Genomic DNA, 20,838 nt, shown 5'->3' with positions numbered 1-20,838 from the left:
CAGGGCTGAGACCCTGGTCACTGTCTCCACCAAAAGGGAAATGGTAAAAGAGGAAGTCACCAGATCTGCTTTGCTCAGATGCTCCTTGTCCTGGTCAGGCTGTGTGGCCTCTAAAAATACCAGTGGCCACTTCCTGAGCCCCTCTGCGCCTGGAACTAGGACAAGAGCCATCCGCATGCCTTTCACCTCAAGTAACACTGGGAGGGGACAGCCTTACTATTTCCACTTAACAGATGGGGAGACTGAGGCTGCAAGAGGTGGAAATGGCCTTGTCTATGGTCCCTTCCCCTTGCCCAGGGTCTTCTGTATCACATCTCTGGTCTCTCTTTCCTCCACCACCATTTCAGGACCCACCCCTAGAGGATTCTGATCCTCTGACAGTCAAGGTCAGATCCCTGCTCTGTGCCCAGGAGCTGCTTATCCAACTGCCCACCGTGAGGTTTCCCAGGGCTAAGGCCAGCAGCCTCACTCCCTGAGAAGCTGGGCACGTTAGGACTCCTGCTGCTCTGTGATTCTGGGTGGGGTCTGAGGCTCTTCTGCTGTGACCAAGGATAAACAGACTGACTGAATTGATGAGTGCGGTTAGCATTAATCCAGGCAAGATGGCTGTGTGCCAGCCACAGACCACATGCTTCCTAATGCCACGCCCCTCAGACTTAGAACTCTGCAGGCCCACCCAGGACTCCCTGAGGCCCTCAAGATAAAGTTCAGATGACCCAACCAGTCACAAGTCCTGTGCAGTCCACTCCTCCTGTGACTCGATCCCAGGCAGCCTGAGATGCTCATCTCTCTCCCCGGCCCATTACTCTCTCCTGGCCTTAGCTCCAGCTATATACTCCAGGAAGCCTTACTTGACACCCACCCATCCAGGCTGGGCTGGTGGATTCTCTGTGCTTGCCCCACACAGACTTCCTCTCTGGGGATCACTGTCACTCCTATCCTGCAAGCTTTGGGGAGGCAGGGCCAAGTCTGCCCAAATCCCATGGTGAACCTGGGCCTAGTATCCCCCTGGAGCATTTCCTGGCTGGGAACTCCTGGTGGGGCCTGCCTGGCACCACCCTGCCTGCCAACTCTACCCTTCTGTGATTTGCATCGTCCCCATTTAAAGTACTCTCAGCAGAAAGAGCACGGAGATCACACTGCACTAGACTCCACGTGTAACTCATGCCTCAGATGCCTCTGCCTTCGGGAATCCTGGCTGGCCACGGACACGCCAGCTCTGGATGGGAGTGACCGCCTCAATGAGGCACCCAAGGCCCCCCAGACAGAGGTCTCATTCCTGCCCATCCCTGCAAGGAAATACTGTGGCCGTTGTAGAGTTGCCAGGGTTGTGATCAAGGAGCGGGGAGGGCAGGGGAGGTCACCTAGCCTCCACATAGTCTAGTCCAAGCATGTGTGGCAGGGTAAGAGTACAAGCATGTTGCCTGACACAGGTTCATGGCCATTGTCACAACCCTTTCCCCTGACTTCAGTTGTCTTCAGTTTCCCTTAGGCTTTTCCCTCAGGCAATGCCACACATCTGATAAGTTGTGGGAGTTGGTGGCCAGCTAGGACAGCAATCCTTTCCCTAAGGAGGTTCCTTTCAGCAATGCCTTCTGGCATATGTGGCATTGGAGGGGTCGAGGGTGACAGCCTCCTAGCCAGGCCCAGGTCGATGGAGAGGTCAACTCAGGAGCCACTCTACACACCCCCACCATCCCTCAGGAGTGGGGCTGAAGCACCTGTCTTTCCAGCTTAAAAATGGGATAAAGGGAGGCAAGGCTTGGGAATGATGCGGACAGGTGGAACTATGAATAACCAGATGGTAACTCTCCCACTCACCCCCATTTTCTACCAGGACAGGAGGTGGGGAGCTGACCACACCCGCGCCCAGCATGGCGGTAGAGCCGGTAGATCTAGATCACCTAAGTGACAAGACAGATACCAATACGCTCCCCCATTTCGTGACTGGAACAGAAGCAGACCGGGAAGGTAGCCCCGCCCGCGGCCCGTCCCGCCCGACCGACAGATCCACCACGAGACCCGAGCCTCACCCAGCACCACTGGGGGGTGACGTCCGGCCGGGAGCGCTGGGTCCGCGAGCAGCATTAGCAGCAGCAAGAGGAACAGGAGGCCATCCGGGAGCAGCCCCACACGGTAGGGGCGGAGGTGGAGGCCCATGGTGTACGACGGTCGCCGCTGGTCCGGGATGCTGGTTCAGCTCCCTGGGCTCTCGCCTAGGCGGGGGCGGTGGAGACGCGCTTAACCCCGCCGCCCGCATCCCCCGCATCCCCCCGGCCAATCAGGGCCCGCCTCCCGCAAATGGCCGACCAATAGGGACTCGCCGCCATATATGCCCCTCCCAGTAGGAGCTCGCCGCCCCGCCCTTGCTCAACCCCTTGCTCCCTGGCCCACGCTGAGCGCCGAGCGCATCGATGGATCGAGGTACCGCCTGGCTCCGGGCTGTCAGTCGCCCACCCGGGAACCTAGCTCGCCGCTGCTGTACCCCGCCCAGCCCTGGGTACCCGAAATCCACGCTGCGCAGCCCTCACCTGGCGACCCCCTGACCTGGAGGATCTGGAACGGACAAGACCGGGAGAGGATAAGGGGTGCAGCGCTCGCCGCTGCTGAGCGACACCGGTTAAAGCAGGAAGAGAGGAAGTGAGTCCCGGACACTTATTGGGCCTCAGGTGACCAGGAGCTGACCAGGACCTTTGTGCAGCCCCCACACCAATTCTTAGCACACCCTGCCCCGAGGGCACCTGGGTTCGGCCAGTCAGCCCCTGTAACTCTGCCCCGGGGTTACAGATGCGGGGGGAACCGGGAGAGGCCAGGTCAGCATGTTCAGTTCCCAAGAGAGGGGTTAATCTGTTCGTTTTAGGGGCGCAGAGTGCAGCGTCACCCCGCCAGTCCAGGCAGTTCGGGCGCGGGGTTGGGAGTGGGCTTGAGTCTCGACAGTGCGCCATGGGCCATCTGCATGTTCCCCCGCAGAGCAGGAGAGGCATCGGGAGCTCGTGATCCCTCTCCACTCTCGCAAACCTGGGGAACCAGAGAGGACATGGACTCCCTGCGCCAGGAAACAGGGGCGAACAGAGTGGGCAAAGACCTGACAGCTGGTTATATGCCAGCACCATAGGTCACTGTGGGATAGAGGGACGAGAGTATTTGGGAAATAGAGGTCTTGATCCTCCACACACACACCCCTTCGAAGGGGCAGCTGCACCCTGGTCATCCCACCTGGTCCCAAGAAATTTGTCCTGCCCCTTCCTTCCTTCTTCTTGGTAAGCAGCTGACCTGGCTATGAAGCCACTATCTTGCCCTGCCCTTCTGGAATTCTTATAGTGAAACATGTTGGTGACTGGGCTACCACCACCCTCCCTCTTTTTTTTTTTTTTTTTTTTGTTTGAGACAGAGTTTCGCTCTTGTTGCCCAGGCTGGAGTGCAATGGTGCAATCTTGGCTCACCGTAACCTACGTCTCCCGGGTTCAAGCAATTCTCCTGCCTCAGCCTCCCAAGTAGCTGGGATTACAGGCATGCGCCACCACCCGGCTAATTTTGTATTTTTAGTAGAGACAGGGTTTCTCCATGTTAGTCAGGCTGGACTTGAACTCCCAACCTCAGGTGATCCACCTGCCTCAGCCTCCCAAAGTGCTGGGATTACAGGCATGAGCCACCGCGCCTGGCCCCTCTTTCTTTTCTTTCCTTTTTTTTTTTTTTTTTTTTGAGACAAGGTCTCTCTGTCACCCAAGTGCAGTGGCGCAATCACGGCTCACTGCATCCTTGACCTCTCAGGCTCAAGCGATCCTTCCCACCTCAGCCTCCTGAGTAGCTGGGAATACAGGTGTACACCCCCACGCTCAGCTAGTTTTTTATTTTTTGTAGAGTTGGGGTCTCACTATGTTACCTAGGCCAGTCTTGAACTCCTGGCCTTAAGTGATCCACCAGCCTCAGCCTCCCAAAGTGCTGAGATTACAGATGTGTACCACTGTGACCAGCCCCACCCTCTCTTAAGGTCCAGCCATCTCCCGCTAAGGCCCTGGCTCAGAACTCCCACTCCCAAAGCCCCTGCCTCTCCCACCTTCACCCGTGACCCAACAGAAGATCAGGGAAGACCCATCTGGTGAAAACCCAGCGTGGGAGACCATAGAGACTCTTCTGCAGGCCTAGGGACGGGCAGAAGTCCAGTCAAAGTTTATGTGGAGGAAGGGAAGGATCAAGAGGTGCTGGGCCACCTTGGACTCTGGCCGAGGTCTAAATGTCTTGCCAGCCCAGCAGCATCAGGTGACCGTGGGCCCCTGGAAGGGTAGCCCTGTCCTCAAGAGGGATTCCCTGGTGCTTCAACCCCACAGGCCCTGCATGTGTTAGGAACCACAGCCATTAGGGGCAGGGTGGCAAGGCCTGGTCAGCAATGACCCATGCTGGCACTGTGGAGAAGGGTCAGAAGGTGAGGGTCCTCCCTTTTCACAATGACTCTGCCATCCACCTGATCCCCCAGGCTGCAGTCTTGGCATCATCCTGAGCTCTGGATGCCTCCATGCTTCTCAGAACCACAACTCAGGTGGTCATAAGGGCTTGCCAGCTCTACACTCCCCAAACCACACTCCCCTATTCCCACAACAGCCTCGTCACTGATGTCCCAATGCACGCCCTCGTTCCTGTGGGTCGTTCTCCACATACCAGGCTGTCACCACTTTTTTTTTTTTTTTGAGACAGAGTTTTGCTCTGTCACCCAGGCTGGAGTGCAGTGGCGTGATCCCGGCTCACTGCAACCTCTGCCTACTGGGTTCAAGCGATTCTCCTGCCTCAGCCTCCTGAATAGCTGGGATTACAGGCGCCAGCCACCACGCCCAGCTAATTTTTGTATTTTTTAGTAGAGACGGGGTTTCGCCATGTTGGCCAGGCTGGTCTTGAACTCCTGACCTCAGGTGATCCACCCACCTAGGTCTCCCAAAGTGCTGGGATTACAGGTATGAGCTACCACACCCGGCCCTGATTTTTTTTTTTTTATCTTGCTCAAATTACTATCTCAAACTGTATGGTTTGCCCTACAAGCCATAAATTCTCATTAGATGGGTTTTATTTAATCCTATATATCGGGACTTACTTTGCAATCTGACTCTGGCATAACATTAGGTGACAAGAAAGTCAAAATATTCCAAAACAATGTTTCTTTGCCATACTTTGAAATGGCCCTGCAAAACTGTCCTTTGTGGAGGAAAATTTGCATCTGTAAAGAATCTCTATTAACATAGCTAGATTTTCTTCCAGGCCCTCCCAAACCTGAAGAGTTAAGAATCTAGCACCTTTCACAGGTCTGAATAGGGCTGGGCGCGGTGGTTCACGCCTGTAATCCCAACACTTTGGGAGGCCGAGGCGGGTGGATCACCTGAGGTCAGGAGTTTGTACTAGCCTGGCCAATAAGGCGAAACCCATCTCTACAAAATTAGAAAAATTAGCTGGCCGTGGTGGCGGGCACCTGTAGTCCCAGCTACTCAGGAGGCTGAGGCAGGAGAATCACTTGAACCCAGGAGGCGGAGGTTGCAGTGAGCCAAGATCATGTCACCGCACTCCAGCCTGGGAGACAGAGCAAGACTCCATCTAAAAAAAGTGTCCAGGCCGGGAATGGTGGCTCACGCCTGTAATCCCAGCACTTTTGGGAGGCCGAGGCGGGTGGTTCACGAGGTCAGGAGATCGAGACCATCCTGGCTAACACGATGAAACCTTGTCTCCACTAAAAATACGAAAAATTAGCCAGGCAGGTGCCTGTAGTCCCAGCTACTCGGGAGCCTGAGGCAGGAGAATGGCGTGAACCTGGGAGGCGGAGCTTGCAGTGAGCCGAGATCGTGCCACTGCACTCCAGCCTGGGTGACAGACAGAACAAGACTCTTGTCTCAAAAAAAAAAAAATTGTCCAAATATTTTACAGAGTTTGACTCTTTTCATCAACAGAATAAATCCAGAGCCTGAGGAGCCAGTCCAGTTGTGGTATCTTCCTTGGGTGAGCACACAGCCAACAGCCTTCACCCCTCCTGCTACCTGGCCCTTTGCACTCCCTCTCGCTGGCCTAAGCTCCAAGCTCCCCTACCTGAACTAGGTGGATCCTGGGCTTGAGGCAACCAAACTAAGATCAGGGTTTCCGGGCTGATTTGGTGGCCAGAGCTGAGTCCATTTAGAGGTCGCTGGAATCTCCCTAAAGCTCATGGCTCAGCAGTCCCCCATTCCTCTGCAGCCAGTCTCCCTGCAGCCCCGAGATGCCTAACACTGATCCAGCCACAACAGAACCCTGGAGGCAAAGGGCCCAGAACAGAGATCATGCCACTGCACTCCAGCCTGGGCGACAGAGGGAAACTCCGTTTCGATAAAATTTTAAAAAATAAAATAAAAGGCCAGGCGTGGTGGCTCATACCTGTAATCCTAGCACTTTGGGAGGCCGAGGCGGGCAGATTGCCTGAGTTCAGAAGTTCAAGACCAGCCTGCACAACGTGGCGAAACCCCGTCTCTACTAAAAATACAAAAAATTAGCCAGGTGTGGTGGTGCAGGCCTGTAATCTCAGTTACTCAGGAGGCTGAGGCACAAGAATCACTTGAACCTGGGAGGTGGAGGTTGCAGAGAGCCAAGATCGTGCCACTGCACTCCAGCCTGGGCGACAGAGCAAGACTCTGTCTCAAAAAAATAAAATAAAATAAAACAAAATAGGCCAGGCGCAGTGGCTCACGCCTGTAATCCCAGCACTTTGGGAGGCCAAGGCAGGCAGATCACTTGAGGTCAGGAGTTTGAGATCTGCCTGGCTAACATGGTGAAACCCCGTCTCTACTAAAAATACAAAAATTAGCCGGGCATGGTGGCGGGCACTTGTAATCCCAGCTACTCAGGAGGCTGAGGCAGGAGAACGGCTTGAACTCAGGAGGCGGAAGTTGCAGTAGGCCGAGATCGCACCATTGCACTCCAGCCTGGGAGACAAGAGCAAAACTCCGTCTCAAAATAAAATTAAAATAAAATAAAATAAAATAAAAATAAAGCCAGAGGGTATTGGCCTGATGGGGGCATCGAGGGGACCCCCTTTTCACCACTGTACTGGTGCTTTGCTCGACCTCGGGCGCACGCCCCTCCCACTCTGGTTCTGGCAACGGAGTCAGCGCGCCCTCTGGCGGGTGCTCCGCAGCCACTCTGCACAGGTGCGGGCATCCCAGCCTGGGAGGTGGGGCCCAACGAGCTGGCTAGTGGGGTGGCCCGGGACATAAGGAGGGTCGCTGAGAGCGGGGACGGGTCTGGGCAGGCGAGTGTGGATCTCCGCGGTGATCCCCAGCGTCGAATCCTCTTCCACTGAGAGATCTTTCGTGGCAGCGAAGGGAAGGAGGGAGGGCGTTTTCGCACCACTCCTAGACGCCCTGGAGGTTCCGGGAAACCCGCCACGCTTCCCGCCTTCCACTCTGTATCTGCCCGGGCTTTCATGTCCCCGAGGCAACAGCGCCGGCTGCCTTTAGGAGTCCAGCTCAGGCAGGCCTGAGGGCCAAGGTGAGGGTAAAATTTCGCGAGTATGAGGCCCACGGAACCCAGTTCTTTCTTCCAAATATCTGGCACGCGGTTTTGAGAAAGGCGTCTGACCTCGGGCGGCCTGGGCCGTCGGGGCCTTGCTTACTTCTCTGCCGTACCAATCTCCTATTCATTAATTCATGAACCCCAGGGGAGCGAGGAGTGGGGTGGGGGTGGGGGACAATTTTCAGAGAAGTACAGAAATCTCAAACTACAGAAGGGACCCCTGCGGAAGGTAGAAAATCTGGAGGGAGGCCGGGAGCAGTGGCTCATGCCTGTAATCCCAGCATTTTGAGAGGCCGAGGCGGGCGCATCACGAGGTCAGGAGTTCGAGACCAGCCTGGTCAATATGGGGAAATCCCATCTTTATTAAAAATACAAAAATTAACCGGGCATGGTGGCGCGCGCCTGTAGTCCCAGGTACTCGGGAGGCTGAGGCAGAGGAATCGCGTCAACCCAGGAGGCGGAGGTTGCAGTGAGCCAGGATCAATCATGCCATTGCACTCCAGCCTGGGTGACAGAGCGAGACTCTGTCTCAAAAAAAAAAAAAAAAAAAATTCTGGAGGAAGAGCTGGGGTTAACTAGATAGAGAAGGTCTGGAGAGGAGGAAAGGGCACAGATGAGACCCTACTGCAAAGGCCTGTGTCTTACCATTGCTGAAATACCCTATGGCAGAAGAAGCTAGCCTTAGACAACAGTTCATTCATTCAGTGACAGGCGTTGGGGGTTAGCCTCTATCTTCGAGGATAGGATGATGGAGCGGAGAGACAATACAGGATTAATAAATCGTGTTATAAGTTGGTTAAGTTGGGGGGTCGGGGGGGCAGAAAGAAGCAATGACGGACGGTTGGGGTCAGGAGTGCGGGTTGTTTAGTAATAATGGGGTGATCTGGAAGGACTCATCTGAAGATGAGTAAGGGATCTCAGCAAAACAGGACCCCACCCTCCTGCCCAGTATTTAAATGAACTTGGTTTTTAAAGAAGAATCCAAGGGTTGGAGTTGAGTGCACGGTAGCTCACGCCTGTAATTCTAGCCCTTCGGGAGGCCAAGGTGGGCGGAGTTCGAGACCAGCCTGGTCAACATGCAACCCCGTCTCTGCAAAAAATACAAAAATTAGCCGGGCGTGGTGGCTCACGCCCGTAATCCCAGCACTTTGGGAGGCCGAGGCGGGTGGATCACCTGAGGTCAGGAGTTCGAGACCATCCAGCCTGATCAACATGGTGAAACCCCGTCTCTACTAAAAAAATACAGGCGTGGTGGTGCACGCCTGTAATCCCAGCTACTTGGGAGGCTGTAGCAGGAGAATCGCTTGAACCCAGGAGGCGGAGGTTGCGGTAAGCAGAGATTGCGCCATTGCACTCCAGTCTGAGCAACAAGAGCGAAACTCCGTCTCAAAGAAAAGAATAATAAAAATTTAAAAATAAAATAAAATAAAAGAATTTAAGTTGCAGGAGTTGTCTTGCTATGGGGGCAGCCGGATGGGCACCTGGGGTAGTTTAGGGGAGCCGCACTGTGCTACCAGCCCGTGCCTCAGGTTCACGACCCAGGGGCGACTTGGACACGCATAAGCGCGTCTTCCATGGGCAAGTGCTCAGGACTGCCAGAGACGCCACAATGGAGCAGTCACCTCGCGAAGGTGGCTTCCGGGAAGAGCGGGTGTCGAGACTCACGATGAAGAGGAAAAAGGGCCTAGAGGCTGCACAGATAAGGTCGCCAGGAGGGGCGAGAAGGAGACCGAGTAGCGCCCGGATCTCCGGGCGGGGACGCTGTGACCCTGTGCTGTAAAAGTGGAACCCAGACAGGAGCCAAGGAGGACGCGAAGTACTTCTGTAGAGCTTTAGGAATGCGGCGGTTAGGGACACTGGTTTAAGGGAGTTGGCTGGAAGGGCGTGGCCGGAGGTAGGGCCGCCTCCACCAGGCGCAGGCGCGCTACCGGGCGGGAGGGGGAGGAGCTTTACTCGCGGTAGCGCCCCGCCCCGCGAACAAATATTTGACATTCCAGGCTTATCGGGAGGAGGGGGCCCGAGGAGCAGCGTTCTCCCTTCCCCCGCGCCTGATTCGCTTACCGCTTCCGGGGGAGGAGACACATGGGCCAGTGCCCGGGTGGGCGGTCCGGAGATGGACAGCCGCGCACTAAGGCCCGCCTCCACCTGTAGAGAAAGTAAAGTGCTAGTCGCTCGAACCCGCCGGGCGAAGGAAGCACTTTCCATTCTTTCCCTGTCGCCGTGTCCGGGCGCGAGTCATTTCCGTCCCGGGCGCCTGTTTCTTTAGCTGCCAAATGGAGCTACGCTGAGCTCTCTCCCCGCGGGCTTCGCCCCTTTCCCGGGCATGAACTCTGGTGATGCGCCCGGGTGCCCCGCTCTCTCCATTGTCCAGGGCCGGGCCGCAGCACCCTCCTTGTCCGAAAGCGCCTGGTGCGGCTCCCGTCTCAGTCTCGAGTCGGGCTAGGCAACCGCGTGACTCAGTTCCCGCCAAGCTGGAGCCCCCTCTTTCCTGCTGGATTATTCAGTTTCTCAGTCACCTCCCTGGGAGAGTTTGGGAAAGTAAGGAACGGCCGGGAAACGCGCCATAAAGGAGCCTCACCAAGCTCCACTGGGCGAAGGGAGGAATGGGAGCCCCCAGTGCGGGACTGTCAATTGGGTTGTAGGTGTGGGTGGAAAAGGGAGGATCTGCAGCCCGCATGCGCGCACACAAGCTCAACGCTAGCCCCCCATCGGCCAGAGCGCTCGCAATCTCCAGGCAGCTTCTCCATCGTCGAGAAAGGGACGAAAGCAGGCAGGCCCCCACACGTGGGGTAGGAGTGAGGCTCCAGGCCCGTTCTACCCCTCTCAGCCTCGTCTAGGGTGCAGCTCTCTGGGGTTTGGGGGGTTCCTTTCCCCAACATTGAGGCCTGCCCACTTCCAACCCACAACGACTGCGCTCTGGCACTTCTCAGTGCCAGGTTACCGCTCGGCCCTAGCATCTGCGTGGACAAGCCCTTCCCTGTGATCCCTGGTGACCACCCCACAGCTCTAACAACCCTGATGTTCCCGCCCCCCTCCCCTTTCCCAGCTGACTTCTGGTGATCCCCCCACAGGGTGATACCCGGCAACTCTCACCGCCCCCTTGACCCTTTGACTTCCATCAACCCCAGACCTGCCGTGTTGACCCCCACAGCCCCTAGACTGCCTCCTGGTGACTTCCATACTGGAGAAGGCCTCTGTCTTGCACGCTCCTTTGCAGAGGCCTGACGGCCCCTGGGGAAGAGTGGGGAGAGAGCGGAAGAATGGGTTAGCCCCCAAAATCAGGCAGGACCAGCCCTGGAAGTAGGAATCCGGATCCTGAGCGTGCGCCCAGGCCGGGAGCGTGAGTTCTTGCGTCCTGGGTTGGGTTCTGACGGCCCTCCCCCAAGGTTCCCGGGGCCGCCCCGGTCACGTGGCCGGCGGGGCCGGCAGGTAACTCGCCTGGAGAGGGCGTGGGCCGGTAGCCGCCCCGCCCCGCGGGGCGCCACGGGCGGGTCTCGGCAGCGCCCACTGAGCCAGCCGGGCCGCAGGTGCCGCCCCCGATACACGGTGTCCCGCCCAAGCTGATCCGCGTCTGCGGTCGGTCGGTGCGTGCGTGCGCCTCGTCGGTCCGCGTGTGTCTGGCCCAGCGCCCCCTTCCTCTGCGGCCATGACTCCGCCGCCGCCGCCGCCCCCGCCCCCAGGCCCTGACCCCGCGGCCGACCCCACCGCGGACCCGTGCCCCTGGCCCGGATCACTGGTCGTCCTCTTCGGGGCTACGGCGGGTGCGCTGGGACGGGACCTGGGCTCGGACGAGACCGACTTAATCCTCCTAGTTTGGCAAGTGGTTGAGCCGCGGAGCCGCCAGGTAGGGTGGAAAGGAGGCGGTGAGGTCCCCAGGGAGCTTCCGTGGTCGAGGGGCGCGGCTGATCGGTTTCCCCCGCCGCTCACAGGTGGGGACGCTGCACAAATCGCTGGTTCGTGCCGAGGCGGCCGCACTGAGTACGCAGTGCCGTGAGGCGAGCGGCCTGAGCGCCGACAGCCTGGCGCGGGCAGAGCCGCTGGACAAGGTGCTGCAGCAGGTGAGCGCCGGGGTGGGTGGCGGCATGGCCTGGACGTGAGGACATTTCTGGGCGGGAGTGGCGGCCGGAGGCTAGGCCTGGCGTGCCGCAACCAACCGGCCCAGGCGGCAGGACTGGGGTCTTGTTTGAAACTTTGAGCGACTCTCGCGTGTGCGTGTCCCTTTCATCCGCGCGTGCCGGCCATTCCCCTGGGCGCCTTACTTTTCAACCATTGCAGGAACCTACTCCTACCGAAGGGATCGGGACGCAGGCTTTGGGATCCATCCCCAGTTCCCGCCCGGGGAGCGAGGCCGAGACGCCTTTGGGAGACCTGCTGGGTCAGGTCTCCCTGAGTCGCAGCCGGAAGCGAAAGGGGTCGAGGGGCCCATATAGGTCACCGGTCCTCGCCGCCCGCGTCTTCGGCCTGCTTGGGAGCTGCTGGAGCGGAGGCGTAGGGCGGTGTCGGCCCTAGAGGTAGACGCCGCCAGGTGTAAACTGCTCGTCTAGGCCTGTCCCGGCCGGCTGGCCAGGCGTGGGCGCTGTCCTGGGGGACTATCTGCCTGCTGAGTGCAAAGGCCTGGGGTGCCTCCTGCCCTAGCTGAAGTGGGAGGTGGTTTCCATTGCTGTTTTCTTTTCCTTATCTTCACCATGGCGCTCACTCTGTGTCTGACTCTTGAATGTAATTAGTGTAAGTCCTTTTTATACGCTCACATTCTTTCATCTTCAAACAACTCTTGTGGTTCCTGATGAGGCACCACGATGATGATTCCTTGTCTGTTCCAGAAAGGCTCCCGGCCCTTCACTTGGGGAGTTTGCTGGAGAGTTGGGTTGCCTTGCTCTGTCAGCCTCAAGTGTCACAGAATTGGCAGGGAGGGTTCGTGGGTCAGTGATTAGTGTTTATACTTCTCCAGCGGGGATGGAGGCTGGGGGAGGGCTGGGCAGCCTCAGGAGTGCCACCCCCTCTATGAGCAAACAGCTCAGTGCCAGCCGGTCAATAGGATGTGGGTCAAAGCTCATGCTGCCCCTGATGTCCAAGTGTGGAGCTCTGTCCTTGGAGTTTCTCTGCCCCTCGGTTGGTCAGACCTGGAGGCGGGGCTGCCATTGACCATGAGCCTTCTGGGCCTCAGGCAGGCCTGGGCCTCCCCCACCTGTCTGAGGGTGGTGCCTGGTCAGAGACAGGTTTAACCTGCTTTGCCCCGCCCCTTCCCACCTGCTTGTCCCACTCCAGGTGTTTGCTCTGGCCCCACTCCAAACTCCTGGAGTGTGTGTGTTGAGGGCTTGGGTTATGTGTGATTGCCCTCATTTGGCCTGGAGGAGGTGACAGTGGACTGGAACAGGGTTGGGGGGTGAGGGGAAGGGACATAGGGCTAGGCTCAACAGGCGTGGCCTCTTCTTCCCAGGCAGGATAGGGCTGAACATCTGGCTGAACCAGCTTTGCAGCCTGCCTCCTTCCTCCTCCTAGCCTCACTTCCTGCCTGCCCAGCTGTGAATCTGTGTGTTTCTCTCTCCCCATTCCCTATCCCCAGTTCTCACAGCTGGTGAACGGGGATGTGGCTCTGCTGGGCGGGGGCCTCTACATGCTCTGCACTGATGGGCAGCAGCTATTGCGACAGGTCCTGCACCCCGAGGCCTCCAGGAAGGTATGCTCCTGAAGGAAAACAGGGCTGGGTGGGGTGGTCAGTAAGGTTCCCAGGACCCCTGTTGTCCTGAGGGTGGGCAGGGCACTCATCCCCAATCCTATGTGCCCCCAGAACCTGGTGCTCCCCGACATGTTCTTCTCCTTCTATGACCTCCGAAGAGAATTCCATACGCAGCATCCAAGCACTTGCCCTGCCAGGGACCTCACTGTGGCCACCATGGCACAGGGTATCTGTGACCCAGCAGGGTTAGGGTGGAGAAGCCACTGTGGGTATATGTGTCTGAGTATGTGCATGCTGTGGGTGGGTAATATGGACACATGCAAGACTGCATTATCTGCGAAGTCCCTGAGTGTACCCGTGTCTTTGTGTCTGTGCTAGGATGAGTTTGGAATGTGGGGTATGTGTCTATCTATGTCTGGACTGGGAATCTGTAAGTGCACACATGAACTGGGCCAAAACAAATGTGTATATGCTGGTCTCCAGCATGTGTCTATGGAGGGAAGTTGGGCCCAGGGGTAAACAGGATTAGTGCTTACACTAAGATGTCTTCACTGTCACTTCTCTGCCCATAGATTTAGGACTGGAGACAGATGCCACAGAGGATGACTTTGGGGTCTGGGAAGTCAAGACAATGGTAGCTGTTATCCTCCACCTACTCAAAGAGCCCAGCAGTAAGGTTTCCCTCACTGCCTGTCACCTGCTCTCAGGGATGACAAATGCCTGCCTATTACTCCTCCCCACTGTGACCTTCTCTAAGAGACCACGGGGGAAGCCTCTTTGTCATTTCTTTTTTTTTTAGACAGAGTCTCCCTCTGTAGCCTAGGCTAGAGTGCAGTGGCACAATCTCAGCTCACTGCAACCTCCACTTTCCGGGTTCAAGCGATTCTCCTGCCTAAGCCTCCAGAGTAGCTGGGATTATAGGCACCTGCCACCACGCCCGGCTAATTTTTGTATTTTTAGTAGAGATGGGGTTTCACCATGTTGGCCAGGCTGGTCTGGAACTCCTGACCTCAATGATCCACCCACCTTGGCCTCCCAAAGTGCTGGGATTATAGGCGTGAGCCACTGTGCTCGGCCTGTCATTTCTTCATCTCTCTCAACTGTCCTCTTTTTGCAGAACTTGGTGGGGAGACCCCTCTCCACCAGACCCTGCTGACCCCCAGGCCATCTTTTCTCAGGTCAATTGTTTTCGAAGCCCGAGGTGATAAAGCAGAAATACGAGACGGGGCCTTGGTGAGTGTGGGAGCAGGGGCTGGGGGTGACAACAGCTGAATAGCTCTGACAGCACTGTGCCCTGCCCCTACAGCAGTAAGGCTGATGTGGTGGACAGTGAGACTGTGGTACGGGCTCGTGGGTTGCCCTGGCAGTCATCAGACCAGGACGTGGCTCGCTTCTTCAAAGGGCTCAACGTGGCCAGGTGGGTGTGGCAGGGTGGGTGGGCCCAATTGGACAAGCCTACCCAGGAGGCACTAACAGCACTGGCTCCACAGGGGTGGTGTAGCACTCTGCCTCAACGCCCAGGGCCGCAGAAATGGCGAGGCCCTCATCCGCTTTGTGGACAGCGAGCAGCGGGACCTAGCGCTGCAGAGACACAAGCACCACATGGGCGTCCGCTATATTGAGGTGGGGCTTTGGGCTGGGAGCGGAGCAGGGCCAATCTGAGTCAGGCCTGAGACCCATGGGCTGCTGCTCTCTGTACCCACAGGTGTATAAAGCGACAGGGGAGGAGTTTGTAAAGATTGCAGGGGGTGAGTATACCGCAAACAGGGCCTGGCTCCCCTGGTTATTGATCCATCTCACTTCCCCACCACCCCTTGCCTGCCTGCTCCCCTGCATGGGTGTCTGGAGGAGCATGAGTGAAGTCAGCAGGCAACTCTCATGTCCCCCACACAGGCACATCACTAGAGGTGGCTCGTTTCTTGTCACGGGAAGACCAAGTGATCCTGCGGCTGCGGGGACTGCCCTTCTCGGCTGGGCCAACGGACGTGCTAGGCTTCCTGGGGCCAGAGTGCCCAGTGACTGGGGGTGCCGAGGGGCTGCTCTTTGTGCGCCATCCTGACGGCCGGCCGACTGGTGATGCCTTCGCCCTCTTTGCTTGTGAGGAGCTGGCACAGGCTGCACTGCGCAGGCACAAGGGCATGCTGGGTAAGCGATACATTGAACTCTTCCGGAGCACTGCAGCCGAGGTGCAGCAGGTGAGCGCCCAGGGCTCCCCACCCACAGATGTACTGTTACTCCAGGGCGGCCCTCTGTGTCCCTGCCCTACTTGGCATGACCAGCCTGTTGCTGCCTTCCTTACTAGGTCTTGAATCGCTATGCATCCGGCCCAGTCCTTCCCACACTGACTGCCCCACTGCTGCCCATCCCCTTCCCACTGGCACCTGGGACTGGGAGGGACTGTGTACGCCTCCGAGGCCTGCCCTACACGGCCACCATTGAAGACATCCTGAGCTTTCTGGGGGAGGCAGCAGCTGACATTCGGCCCCATGGTGTGCACATGGTGCTCAACCAGCAGGTGAGGCCACTGCTTGGTAGGGGGAACACATAAATAGGAAGGGGTGTGTGTTAGGGGTAAGGCACTCTTACACATGACAAACTGCTCACAAGATGGTGTGCACAGGGCCGGCCATCGGGCGATGCCTTCATTCAGATGACATCAGCAGAGCGAGCCCTAGCTGCTGCTCAGCGTTGCCATAAGAAGGTGATGAAGGAGCGCTACGTGGAGGTGGTCCCCTGTTCCACAGAGGAGATGAGCCGTGTGCTGATGGGGGGCACCTTGGGCCGCAGTGGCATGTCCCCTCCGCCCTGCAAGCTGCCCTGTGAGTGCCCTAGGGGCTAGGGAAGAAGGAGGCCTGTGGGAGCCAGGCTGTTGTAAGCCCCTACCTTCTATAGCGGGGACTCCTTTCTGGCTACCCCACCCAGGGCAGTGCTGGGCTCCGTGCACATGCACTTTCTACTTCTGTCTCTAGGCCTCTCACCACCTACCTACACCACCTTCCAAGCCACCCCAACGCTCATTCCCACGGAGACGGCAGCCCTATACCCCTCTTCAGCACTGCTCCCAGCTGCCAGGGTGCCTGCTGCCCCCACCCCTGTTGCCTACTATCCAGGGCCAGCCACTCAACTCTACCTGAACTACACAGCCTACTACCCAAGGTACCCTGCAGCTAAGAGAACATCACAGTCCCACTCCCTGTCCCAATCTGGGGAAAGGTCACGATCCCCTTTCTGGACCAGATAACTCCTCCCTTGAGATGACAAGGGAGTAAGGTGGCAGCTGGCTAATGCCATCTACAAAACAGATAGAAGATGACTCTGTAGAGGCTGGGGCTTCAGGGAGGAGGAACTGAATTAAGCACAAGGCAGAAACAAGGGAGGAGGGAAACAGGTCTCGGTCTAGGCCACAGGTGGCACGCATGACTAAACCTTGTCTCTCCCACCTTAGCCCCCCAGTCTCCCCCACCACTGTGGGCTACCTCACTACACCCACTGCTGCCCTGGCCTCTGCTCCCACCTCAGTGTTGTCCCAGTCAGGAGCCTTGGTCCGCATGCAGGGTGTCCCATACACGGCTGGTATGAAGGATCTGCTCAGCATCTTCCAGGCCTACCAGGTGAGATTGTGTGGCCGGAGGGCCTGGCGGGTCTGGCTGAGCTCTCTGCCCTAAATCTGTGTCCCTTCTGTAGCTACCCGCTGATGACTACACCAGTCTGATGCCTGTTGGTGACCCACCTCGCACTGTATTACAAGCCCCCAAGGAATGGGTGTGTTTGTAGGAGAGAAAGCCAGGAGGTAAGAGCCAGCTGATATCCTCAGCGAACATGTCTCTCCTGAGTCCAGAAGACCAGCACCCTCAACCTGGTAGCTTCTTTCTGGCTTGTCAAAGCTCTCAGAAGGTACCTAGAGGAGCCCAAGCCCCAGCTCCATCCTCCACTTATTCTTCTGCCTGTTTCCCCCAAAGACAATGGCTGGACCCTGCATGCAGGGCTGGGGGTGGAATGGGGCTAACCAGCTCCTGATGGCCGGAGCCAGGCATCTTGACTGACACCTGCAGAGCCCTTTAGTCTGTCCTGGCTGTGGCCCATGCCAACAGATATCGTGGGGCTGACAGGTCCACGGCAGGCTTGCTTGCTTTTATAAAATGGAAGCTCTGGTACCTTCAATGTATGACTCCTGGGAGAACCAAGGGTCCATCTGAGCCTCTGAGTAAAGATCCCAATGTTCTATCTCCCCCTGTCCCTCTGGTGGGGGATAGGGAGGCAGAGAGAGCCAGCCCCTACCCTCAGAATATCTGGACCTCAGAGACCATGTTGTGCCAGGGGTGGTCCCACCTAAAGATGCTAGCCCCTCTCCAGGTGGGCATAAGGAGTAACAGATGGCAAAACCACAAACTATTTTGATGGACTGTGCTGCAGTATCACCAGAAGACATTAGGGGGCAGGAGGCCCCCACACAAAACCTTCAGGCTTGAATTTTAAAGGGGACTTTCTGCCAACTTTTCTTGTACGCCTTGGGAAAGCCAGTTGCCCTGAACCCAGCAGACACCATGGAATGTCCTTTGCACGCATTAAATGGTACAGAACTGAAGCCTCGGAAGCAATTTGGAACTCGATCTTCTCTTCCTTAAATGAAAAGTTATTGACCAAATGGACTTTTTAAAAGACACAGGACCCTTAACTTTGCCCCAAAGTGAGGGGCTCCACATCAACCCCAGGCGGAGGAACACTCAGACAGATTAAGGATACTGTTGACCTGTCACTGTTTATTATTTCAGCACTAAAACTGAGGAGCCTCAACTGCTGGCTCTTCTTCCCTTTGTATTTGTATAAGGAGCACTGCACTCCCATAAAGGTTTTAAAATACAAAATGTACAAGAACACACAATTCCAAGTGCTGTAAACATAACTGAGAACCAGTTCCTTTACTAAACATCCATTTTATAAAATACAAGGTTTCAATTTGAGCCCATCTGAGCCTTAAAGATCCATTCTGAATACCAAAAACAGGGCTTCACAGCCAGGCGCAGAAGAGGTCTGGTGATAATGGCTGGCCCTGGGTGGGGATAGTTTACACCCGGGCAGCAGCACCACACATGAACCCAAAGACATGTTCTTTTTAAAGCTGTTTTCAGCCATGTTTCTCTGTGCATCTCCAGTAAGCAGAAGGCTACTCATTCCATTCCTCAACCCAAGAGCTAGCACAGTTAGAGTAGGAGGGGGTGCGTACTAGCACGTGCCCAGTTGCTCAGTGCTGCTACTAGAAATTGATTTGCATAGTCCAATGGATGTGTGCTTTAACACCACTATGTTGCACAAAAATTTAAGTCTTTATCTACAAAACCAAAAAATATTGACTCTTAACACCAAAGCTTTTACAAAGCTGATATAAAACTGCTTACATAGTATACAAAGCTCTATTTTAAAATTTAATGTTTATTTTAAATAGGAAAGCATTTCTAGTGCTACAGGCATCAAGGTATTTAGAAGGCATCAAAATTTGGTGCATAGCAACTCTGGATCATAGAGGCTTTTAATTCTTGAGGGCAGCAAAGCAGCCCCCAAAGGGTATTGCAAGGGGAACTCTTGCAATAACCTCATGTGAGGCAGCTACACCAGGGGCAAAAGGGTAGAGGCAAGTCTGGCCATTTCTCTGGAATGTCAACTGAGAGGCCAACTTCTTGCCCCTCCAAAGGAAGCTGTGGGCTTCCAACCACAGGCCCAGAAGCAAATCTCACTATCCACATTCTGTGACACAACTCACTTTTCAAGAAAATTTGAAAACACCCAGCTCCAAGAGGGGCCACAGTGATCTGCTGAAGGATAGACCTTTTTCTCTAACTTTAGGGGAGAAATCTAAAATATATTTTGTTTTTTTTAAAGACCATACTTCCTCATTCTGAGTCAACAGCTCCTACCCTACTGACAACAGGTGGTGGGCAATAGGCCAGCTCCCTTTCCCAGACTTGAACTGGCCTCAGTAGAGAGAGTCCTGGCATCAAGGGCCTGCAGTCTCCTGGAATAACAGCATCAGGCCTTCAACCAGCACACTGTCTCACATATAGGCACTCAAAAAATCTTCCTGAATCAATGGAAGTACATTATTTCATTTGAAAGCATACTGCAAACTTCAGAGGCTCTGTAATGGGCCCAGGAACAGGTAAAAAAATCCCATTAGGGAGAGGAGTAAGGGCAGGTTTTTTTTTTTTTTTTAAAGTACCCAACTCGGGTACCTCCTTTGGTAGACAGCAGGCTGCAGTTTCTGCTGGGCCCTGCCTTGGACACCAGTCTCACCAGCAGCAGCACCAGGGTGTCTTTGGTGTGGAGGGTCAGGTTATCATTTCTGGATGTGCTCAGAGCCTTCTGGGGAAAAGGCTGGTTTTTAGATCATACAGACAGGACAGGGTAGGCCAGAATCATTTCAGGCTATAAAAAGAATGGCAGATAAGCCTTCCATGCCAGTGTGACTCTTAAAACCTTCCCATCTGGAGTCTTGTATTTTCTCTGCCCATGCTGATGTACTGCTCATTTGTGCTTTAGCTCTGCACACAGCCTGGCCTCTAGAGAAGAGTTAGAACTGCAAAGCTGCCTAAACCACTGTGAGACTGGCTTCAAAGGTCACAGAACAGCCAAAGGCAGATGCTTCTGTTTGGAAAAGGTTCTAGGACCAGATGACACAAACAGGAAGAGCACTCCACAGCCTACTAGTTTTTATGATGGCAAGAAATAGTGACCAAGCTACAACCCCACCATTCAGAGTCACCTTAAATGTAGCCATCTTACCCAAGGTCCTGAGGGAAAAAGCAATTTCAACATGGAGCCAGTATGGAGAGATTGCAAGATTACCTAGAAAGTTACCAAAAGGCTATGCTCTGGAATGTCTTTTTATATTCCAACACTTCAATGATGGAATGGTCTCTTCTCATTTTATTTAACAAAAGTTTAGTTTTATAAAGAGGTATGAGCTACATTTGGCTTTATTTCCTATAAATCTATGAAAGTCTTCAGGACACATGCTGACTTTCTGAGGCATAGGTGTGGGCTTGGGATATTTTTTTCTTTTTCTTTCTTTTCTTTTTTTTTTTTTTTTTTTTTTTTTTTGCTTCTGGAAGGTCTTATCAAAAGTTCCTATTTTAAAAATTATCATAAAAACTAAAGGGCCCTTCAAATGACCATAAAGCAGTACAAATCACCAATCCTAGCTAAGTAACCAGGTCACCTGCAAAAGCAGCACCTCGGAAACAAGAGAGCCTGCTGCATTCACACTCAAAGCACCCATCATATAAAAGTATCCTAGTTAAATATAAAAAGCAAAGTTCATTTCCCCAAAGCTCAAACAGCCTATGCTGCTCCTGTTCTTTTGCCAAATCTACCCAAGGCCTGAGGTGGAGGAATGCTACTTTCCCCACAAATGGTGGGTCCCACTCCCGGCTCCAGACCTGAAGGCTGCAGAGTTGGAAACCCAAGGTCCAAGGAGAGAAACATGCTGAGAAGTTGGTGGTGGACACAAGGCTGCAGTGAGCACTGTTAGAGCCCGTCAGATCTTCCTAAATCCAGGGACTCAGGACTCAGGAGGGGAGCCTGCCTGCTCACCCCTGCTCCTTGGGAAACAGAAATCTGGGACATGTCTCTCCCAATTATCTCGTTCA

At 55.3% G+C, this 20,838-nt stretch overlaps 3 protein-coding genes across 9 annotated transcripts in view; 1 reads left to right on the top strand and 2 right to left on the bottom strand.

The window, feature by feature from the left end:
* PLA2G15 (phospholipase A2 group XV) overlaps positions 1 to 10,158 on the bottom strand; it is a 23,480-nt gene extending 13,322 nt beyond the window's left edge. Inside the window, exons 1-2 of one of the 2 annotated variants that reach the window (XM_054454042.2) lie at positions 9,580 to 10,158; positions 2,034 to 2,216 (exon numbers count right to left, since the gene is read on the bottom strand). In XM_054454042.2, the coding sequence (XP_054310017.1) occupies positions 2,034 to 2,160 (127 nt within the window). In that variant the 5' untranslated portion in view covers positions 2,161 to 2,216; positions 9,580 to 10,158. The remainder of the gene's footprint in view (positions 1 to 2,033; positions 2,217 to 9,579) is intronic. The other variant, XM_063654416.1, reaches the window with a different exon arrangement.
* Positions 9,949 to 18,072, top strand: ESRP2 (epithelial splicing regulatory protein 2). Of its 2 annotated transcripts, XM_054454040.2 has the most exons (16): positions 9,949 to 10,056; positions 10,590 to 11,362; positions 11,448 to 11,576; positions 13,082 to 13,195; positions 13,307 to 13,421; positions 13,768 to 13,866; positions 14,374 to 14,428; positions 14,502 to 14,612; positions 14,686 to 14,818; positions 14,901 to 14,943; positions 15,089 to 15,390; positions 15,498 to 15,710; positions 15,816 to 16,014; positions 16,165 to 16,351; positions 16,641 to 16,806; positions 16,880 to 18,072. In XM_054454040.2, the coding sequence occupies exons 2-16, from the start codon at positions 11,165 to 11,167 to the stop codon at positions 16,967 to 16,969; spliced, it is 2,154 nt and encodes a 717-aa protein (XP_054310015.1). In that variant the 5' UTR covers positions 9,949 to 10,056; positions 10,590 to 11,164; the 3' UTR covers positions 16,970 to 18,072. The 2 variants fall into 2 exon arrangements, with proteins under 2 accessions (XP_054310015.1, XP_054310016.1); XM_054454041.2 differs by lacking the exon at positions 16,880 to 18,072 and having other exon boundaries at positions 15,816 to 15,896; positions 16,641 to 16,767.
* NFATC3 (nuclear factor of activated T cells 3) overlaps positions 17,937 to 20,838 on the bottom strand; it is a 146,533-nt gene continuing 143,631 nt past the window's right edge. For 4 of the 5 annotated variants that reach the window (XM_054454036.2, XM_063654412.1, XM_054454038.2 and 1 more), the window contains one exon: positions 17,937 to 20,838. In XM_054454036.2, the coding sequence (XP_054310011.2) occupies positions 20,717 to 20,838 (122 nt within the window). In that variant the 3' untranslated portion in view covers positions 17,937 to 20,716. The other variant, XM_063654414.1, reaches the window with a different exon arrangement.

Source organism: Pongo pygmaeus, chromosome 18, assembly GCF_028885625.2.
Source record: "Pongo pygmaeus isolate AG05252 chromosome 18, NHGRI_mPonPyg2-v2.0_pri, whole genome shotgun sequence".
In the NCBI taxonomy this organism is placed as follows: domain Eukaryota; kingdom Metazoa; phylum Chordata; class Mammalia; order Primates; family Hominidae; genus Pongo; species Pongo pygmaeus.
Note: the sequence above shows the minus strand (reverse complement) of the source record. Positions and strands in the feature narration are given on the sequence as shown.

Bases quoted from the DNA above. Each gene is read 5' to 3' on its own strand.
- ESRP2 (XM_054454040.2), top strand. From the start codon at position 11,165: ATGACTCCGCCGCCGCCGCCGCCCCCGCCCCCAGGCCCTGACCCCGCG. The intron at 11,363-11,447 runs GTAGGGTGGAAA...CGCCGCTCACAG, and splicing joins TTGAGCCGCGGAGCCGCCAG to GTGGGGACGCTGCACAAATC. The intron at 11,577-13,081 runs GTGAGCGCCGGG...CCCTATCCCCAG, and splicing joins TGGACAAGGTGCTGCAGCAG to TTCTCACAGCTGGTGAACGG.